This window comes from Gossypium raimondii, chromosome 11, assembly GCF_025698545.1.
Source record: "Gossypium raimondii isolate GPD5lz chromosome 11, ASM2569854v1, whole genome shotgun sequence".
Classification (NCBI taxonomy): domain Eukaryota; kingdom Viridiplantae; phylum Streptophyta; class Magnoliopsida; order Malvales; family Malvaceae; genus Gossypium; species Gossypium raimondii.
In genome coordinates, this window is record NC_068575.1 from 26,924,961 (window position 1) to 26,933,158 (window position 8,198).

Below are 8,198 nucleotides of genomic sequence, written 5' to 3' on the forward strand. Positions count from 1 at the left end.
TTGTTAAATTTATAATACAAAGTGCTCTTCTTCTTCGCAAACCCACTATTTCTTCTCTCAAATAATTTCAAGTCAAGATTCTACTTTCAACTATAAATAAAACATATATATATTATTTTTAATGATATGGGAATAGAGGAGTCAACGTGGATCTGCATGAAAAAAGAGGGAAAAAAGCAAAGATAGATGAAAACGAAGAGACCATAAAATAACACGGCAAATGAAAAAACGAGTAGGACCAGAGTGAATGGGTATTTTTTTTCGTAAAATTTCAAAGGTTGTGATATTTTATGAGATTGGATGTGGAAAAATTAGCTACAAAATGTTTAGTTTTTCCTTGCTGCAATTGATTTTTATATGAATTTTTTATTTTATTTTTTTACAATTATTATTAAGAAAATATTAAAAATATCAAAATGATTTTTTAACTATAGCCCATGGACCAAATTAGACATTAACCATTTGAATTAATGTGCAATGTTACTTTTTTAACGAAAATTAACAGTCGAGTGACAAGAATATAATAATTTGATAATATTAGTGGCTATTATGTAACTTTTAAAAGTTAGGTGATTGAAATATAATTTAAAAAAGTTTAGGGACAGTTGGTGTAATTTTTCCTATTTGCAATTAATCTCTAACTTGTTTTATTATTATTTTGGTACCTAAAAAGAGCCTCTAACTTGTTTCATATTTGTGTTTTTTTTTCGTTAAAAAAAAGGTAAACTACCTAGTTGGTGACCCAACTTTTAGAGCTTTTTCATTTTGGTCACCCAAAATAAAATCCTTGCAATTTTGTTACCCAACTTTTAGGGAGCTTTCATTTTGGTCATCCAACTATTAATTTCTAACGATAATTGACTATACATACTACATCATGTTTATACTTTCATTTTGGTCACCCAGAAGTTATTTTTTTTAAGTATTGATCGAGTTAAAAAAAAACATCAATGATTAAAGTGAAAAGTGGTAGAAATTAAAATAATGCTTTTAAAAGTTGTCAAATTGTACTTGTTTACCCTTTCCAAAAGCTCTAAATAATTTTTAATATTTAAATTTTAAAAATATCAAAATAAATTAAATAAATTATTAGAAATTTTATTATTTGTTCTTGTAATATTGAAATTAATTGTTTTAATTGATTGATTTTGATGTTTTGATTTTAAATTTCAATATTGAAAAAATATAATTTTGACAATGGGATAAACAAGTATAATTTGATCATTTTTAACACATTATTTTAGTTCTTGCTAGTTTTTCATTTTAATCGTTAATATTTTTTACTTCAATTAATACTTAAAATGATATTTTTATAACAAAAATAAAAATAGCCAAAAAAATTAGATAATTCGTATGAAAGTGTAAATATAATATAGCTTATAGAATTATAAATTTAATGATTAGGTAACTAAAATAAAAATATCCTTACAATCGACTGAGTTACTGAAAATGTTTACCCTAAAAAGACCCACCAGAATAGGGTTAAAATGGAATTCGAAAGAGCTTGGCGCATTTGAGTTCGGGTGTGTCTGCTGCACCGTTATAATCACAATGAATATAATCCAATGAAGAAGTGCCACGCAGATAGCTAAGCTAGACATATAGAATAAATTTGTGGTCTATCTACATTTATCATCACCAACAACGATCCCCACCTCTTATTATTACATTACAAGTGGTATCCCATATTTCACTAAAGTTGAGCCATACGTCATCTCCATGACGTACTCAACGGAGCACCCAAGCAACTTCGCAGCATGTCTCTCCTGGGAACTCTCCATGAAGCAGCAGCAGCAGCTCATTAAATAAATATAAAAATATAGAAAAAGAATCTATGAAAAATACTATTTCTTACATTTTATGATTTAAATTTTTTTTTTTTTTCCATTCAAGTAAGTGTATAAAATGGTTGAATCTAACAAGTTTTCCCCTTCCTAAGGACTATCAAAAGACCAAAGTCCAGCTTTCCTTACAAATGAGCTTCTGTCCTACTGACCACTCAAACCCTAACCCTAATTCTATCTTCTTCCCTGAAAATCCCGATCCGATGGCCGACTTCGAGCTCTCTGATTACCTTATGCTTGATGCCGGTGTCTTCGAGGATGATACATCGGAGAAGGGCATGGGTGTCGCGAATGAAAGTGCAACACCAAAACATAGTAACATGCAAGTGATATATAAACTATATATGCCCATCACTGGGATCTGCAAGTGATATATAAACTATATATGCCCATCACTGGGATCTTTCTTTTTCATTTTTTTTTTCCTTCTTGAAAATCCATAATAGAATTAAATTAAGTAAAAGCACGGGTCATCATCATTAGTTTTATACTTGTTTAGAAAAATAATGGGGTTTTTTGTTTTTCTTTTTCATTATTATCATGCTTAAAAATTTGTAGAAGATGCAAAAGTGGAGAGAAGAAAAGCAAGTTGGGACTGGGACATCGTATTGCATTTAGAATGAAATCAGAGATAGAAGCCATGGATGATGGATATAAATGGAGGAAATATGGGAAAAAGTCGGTCAAAAACAGCCCCAATCCAAGGTAATTTTTCTAATAATTCTTCCGCCTTTTTATCTTATTGCATGAAATGGAATAATTTAGTTACTTTCCCCGGTGTTGGAAGTTTAAACCACTGGATAGTTTCAATATTTGAGCGGACCCCAAATATATTTCTTTATATTTGCAACTTCATCATTAATTTCATTTAAAACTTAATTTTCGATCAACTTTAAAACAATGAATTTGGATATGTCTCCCTCACCCTTTTTATTTAATAATTACGTAAAAGTATAATGAAGTTTTTGTATTAGGAGTTGCATTTTATTTTCCTTATTTAAAAAATCGATAAATTAGTCCTTTTACATTAGATTAAAGAGTAAATTAGTCATTTTTGTTAATTTTTTTTCCATTTGTCTTGTTAAAAATTGGTGTAGTTGACAAAATACCAAATAGTGACATATGACATACCTCACGTACCTCATGCTCACATATGTGAACCAATTTTTAACAACACAAATAGATGATTTTTTTTACAAAAGAATCGATTTGCTCTTTAATCTTATATACAAGGACTAACTTTCCTATTTTTAGATAAAAAGAGTAAAATGCAATATGACTCCTAATATACGGACATTCGCAATACTTTTAACTCAATAATTATCATATATTTCTTGTTTAAGAAACTAGTTTCAAATATAAAATTATGTTTAAGTTAATTAGTTATTGAGTTTAGTTAAACTTGTAACTATTGATATCACAAAAGATTAGACCTTACAGAGGCAAATCTAAGGGGGCTGGTAAGGGCGCAACCCCCCTAAAATGGAAAATTGCTATTTAGGTCTTTTAAGAAAATTTAAATTTTAAATTAATAAAGGTAAAATTGTATTTTAACTTTCTCTAAAATTATAAAAATTTAATTTAATCCTTTAAAAATTATAAAAATATAAACTATAAAAAATTAAAATTTCTCTCAGCCCCTAAAAGATTGTTCTCAATACTGTTACCTTACCTTTTATCCTTCTTTCCTTACCCAAAGCTCACAGATTTTTATTCAGTCGAATCGATGGTATGGTAGCTTTAGTTTTAGGAAAAACATTGCCGTAGACTGACAAACCCATGAATCAAACCCATCATATCATCGTTGCAAATTACATAATATATATGGGTTAAGAGTACCTTGAAGTCACTAAACTAACTTACATTATATTTTATCTTTTTTTGTTAAAAAATAACTTTTATATGTTAGATTAAAAAATAAATTAATCTTTTATGTTAAAATTTTTATCTAATTATACTGTTAAAAATTGGTGTGACTAATAAAATAATCAAAATATAACACGTAACGTGACACATGTATCTCATATTGACTTACCAAGACCTATTTTAAATAATATAAATAGATAAAAACTTTAATAAAATAGCAATTTATTCTTTAATAATATATAGCGATTAATTTATTTTTTAATAAAAAAGATAATATAATCTGAACCCATAATATAAAAATCTTCACGACCCTGCCCCCATCAAAGCAAATTTAAATCAAATTGCCTTCATCATTAAAGTACCTGCAACTGTAAGAGGCAACGATGACTCCACATACATACATGATACACAGTGTGCTGCTGAGCTATCATCATATGCCCACAGTTGCACCTACTGTATGTATATGTGCTAGTGTAAAAATGGGACTGTATTATTATGGCAGATGGAAAATAAGCTAAAGCCAAGTGGACTGAAAAAGGGATGGTTGGATAACAAATTAATTAAGTTGTGTATGGATGAAATTGGTGTTTGTTTGAGGCATCCATGAACAAAAATGAAAGCTATGAAAAGACTACTCAACAGCTAGCTTTTCTCAAATTTAAAATGCCAAGTGCAGGACCACTCAAAAGCAAATGCTTTACCGCCGCCATAGTTTTCATAGTTTAATATGCTGTATATTAATGGAAGGGATCCTTTATTTAATATATATAAAGGAGCTTTGAACACAGTTACTTGAGTAGAATAGATATAAACTATCATTTAATCATTATAATTTAATTTAAGTTGATGGATAAAAAGCTAAACCAGCCTATAGGGTAAGATTTGATACTTTGTTATGGGAAACTTTTATTTTACAAGCATGATTTAAAATATTATCACATGCCATCCATTTAATCTTTCTTGAGGAAATTTTTAATATGATGTGAGATTCACAATCAAATATCTTATAAACAATTAGTACACATACTATATTATATAAGTGTGTTGTTATAATATAATTAGAATATTTTAGGAAAACTCAAATTTTCTGTTATTTTATGCAGGAATTACTATAAATGTGTAAGTGGAGGATGCAATGTGAAGAAGAGGATAGAAAGGGACAGAGATGATAAAAGTTATGTGATAACTACCTATGAAGGTGTTCATAATCATGAGAGCCCATACACGTCTTACTGTAATCAAATGCCTCTTATGGCTCCTAATGCTTGCATTTCCCAACCTTCTCCTTTCTCCTCTTCTTTTTCTACATGAAGCCAAAATATAAAAAATAAATTACTTAGATATACATATATTTATATATACACTTATATTAAGTCATAGGCTCAAGTTTATGTAACGAGTGCTCAACATGGCATCAATTTAGTTAGAAAATTATTAAAATATCTCTTTATATATAAAATAAGTTATATTATTGTGATAGTATTTTTATTTTTATACAAAAATTTATAAATTAATAAAACTCAATCATGATAAAATTAATTTTATATATTTAATATTTCAATTAAAACATAAGTTTTATATAAACTTTAATAAGTTTTTCAACCACACAATGAATGTCTGATGTGACATAATGTAATATATTTTTACATGCTTCTTCTTAATGATGTTTCTTAGCATGGCCATCTCAGTAGACACTAATTTTTCCACTATGGTTTTCATTTTTTGGCTGAATTGTTAAATTTGACCCATCGATAAAGGTTACAGGACAATGATCTCTTTTAAGCCCACCTTAGGCACAATTAAAATTGAACTGGATTGTGTCGAGATTGATCTTAATCTGATATTATTTTTGTTATTATAATTTCATATCAGCTATATCTATATTTATATTATTATTTAAAAATTATATGGATAGTGACCCAATTATTAATTAATAAGTTTTTTTTAATTATTCATCTATGGAAAGTTACAAAATGATTATATGACTATTCGATTTTTTTTCTTTTTTGGTCACTAATTGTTACATGACTAATAGGAAGTTGACATGGTAGCTTTTTAAAATTGGCATGATAACAACTTGAACCCTAAATACTTATACATTGGGCCAATTTAGTCTTGATTTTAAATAAACCCTCAACATTTGTACATTATGCAATTTGATCCTTTTGTAGTTTTGCTTTTCTTTGCAACCCTTTACGTGTGTTTGATTCAATGAAAAAATGAATAACTACATGAAACAAAATGACCCAAATTTTTAAAAATAACCAATTCAATTGCTTGAAAATAAAAAAACACGCTTGGTTAATTCAATCCAATTGTAGGTCTAACAACTTAAAAATTTTATTTCTTTTTAGCTTTGATTTGCTTCATCAATATCAGTCAACTCAAGCTAAAATAAATAAATTAATTAATTATCATAGAGAGATATCAAGTTCTTATTCAAGGAAAGCAATGTATTTTAGGATTGTCTAATTTAATAATAAATGAATGTTTTTAAAAATATGTTTGCTTTTATTTTTAATTGAAATATTGTGTATTAAATTATATTTTCATGTAAAAATAGGATAATTAGGTGATGTTTAAATAGTGAGGACTAATTTTTAAAAAAAATTAAGACTAACTTGACACAACGTATGAAAGTTGAGGGCTAAATTAGTTACTATGCATATTTTAAAAATTGTCATGTCATCTTTCCTTTAACTATTTAACAACGGGTGACTAAAAACGAAAAAATTGAATAGTTGAGTAATCATTTTTGTATCATCCCAAAAATCGAGGTTAATAGAATCGGGTTTGTGGATTGAGAGAGAGTGTGTGGTCATGCCCTAATTGTTGAGATTATCTATGCGTTTTTAGAAAATAAATGAGATATTGGTTTGTTGGATAACTGTTAGTGAAACGTTCCTTGAAATCCAATTTCAAATGTCTTCTCTCGTACTATTTTTATTATTTTGCAAATTTTGTCTTAAACCCTAGTATGTAATATGCCTTGTTTTTAAAATAAATATTGAAAAATCATGTCAAGTATGAGTAATTGGCCTAGTGGTTAAATGAAAAATAAGGAAGCATGAAAATTAGATTAAGGTCCTAAGTTTGAATCTTTTCCCATGTAAAATAATTAAGTTTTACAAAATCCCTTATTTTTTTAATGTGTGTGTCGTCCATACCCTTGAACCCTAGGTATAAATACAACTTTTTCTTCTATTTTTCAGCCTTTAAGTCAATTTTTCCCTACCCTAGCCATTCACCCTCTTCCTCTCTTCTTTTCTCCTAAATTTTCTTTCTTTCTTCCCTTATGTGCCGTCGCCCAAGCCACAAAGATTCACCATCAATTTCTCTTCTTTTTGCAATGAGTTCTTGCACCATTATTTTCCTCTTCGTGCTGTCATTTTATCATAAAATTTCCAGCCTTAAATCTGAAATTTTAGCAATCAAGATCTACTTCCATTGATGCCCCAAAAGAACTCCATTGCCACCCCTTTCACCTAGCTTGTGTAAGTTCTTGTTTTCTTTCAATTTCTTGATGAATCTTATAAGTTAAAAACCCAAACTTCCAGACCTGGAATTTAGGGGATTTTTAAAGATTTAATGGGTATTTTTCTAGCTTTTTAATTTATCTCAAAAGTGGTTTTAAATCAGCCCTAATTTGGCCATCGCGAGTAGTGGTGCGCTCGCCTATAGGCAAGAAAAGAAGGTTTTTTTTCTTTATTTCTTTCCCATCTTTTTCCAGCATGATTTTGGGTTCTTGAACCCCTTCTAATCAGCCTTTAATCACATGTTAATTAGGGAAAATTGTTCTTCTTCAATCGACAATTCAAATCTGACAATTCGGGAAGCGTAATTGTGGGTAATCGTAAACTAGTTTGTCATTTCGACATAGATTTTGGGAAAATGTTATGGATTGATTAAATGAAGGATTTTAATCAAGATTAGCTACAACTTTCCAATTTTAATTGTGTTAGGTGATGACCTGAACACTCCAAATCAACAGTAAAGCCGAAAGGCATTCACGCGTACAATTCGCATCAAACAGTGTAAGAAATCTATCTAGTTTGGATTCGAAAAATAGGTGTAATTGTGACGATTGGGTCAAACCCATAAGTGGGTGTTTAGTGTTGTTTAAGAGGTGTATTAATTGAGTTTTATACTGATTTTTTTAATTTAATTTAATTTAGGTCCGTTTTAAAGTTTATTAGAGGAACTGCAAGATTCGCTAGTGTGCTGCAAAAGAGCATAAAATAAGGTGTGAGTCCTAAACTAACTAACTTGATTGGTAATGATAATTATTATGATTTAATTGGTTATTTAGCTTTCTGGTCGGGCTTGACTTAATTAGCTAGGTAATTATTTTATAAGTGGCTGAATCAGGTACATTTCGAGCCCTAACTAATTGGCATGGTACCAATGTTGCTAGTTTGACTAAATGGTTGAATGTTTGACATTGTCATGAATGTTTGGTAACTTGATGTATGATTGGTTGTATGTATA

General features: G+C 28.9%; 1 protein-coding gene across 1 annotated transcript; it reads left to right on the forward strand.

Moving 5' to 3' along the window:
* The first annotated feature begins 1,861 nt into the window (after positions 1–1,861).
* On the forward strand, positions 1,862–5,181 carry LOC105804289 (probable WRKY transcription factor 51). Its single transcript, XM_012636830.2, has 3 exons — positions 1,862–2,166; positions 2,403–2,549; positions 4,814–5,181. The coding sequence occupies exons 1-3, from the start codon at positions 1,976–1,978 to the stop codon at positions 5,019–5,021; spliced, it is 546 nt and encodes a 181-aa protein (XP_012492284.1). The 5' UTR covers positions 1,862–1,975; the 3' UTR covers positions 5,022–5,181.
* The last annotated feature ends 3,017 nt before the right edge of the window (positions 5,182–8,198 follow it).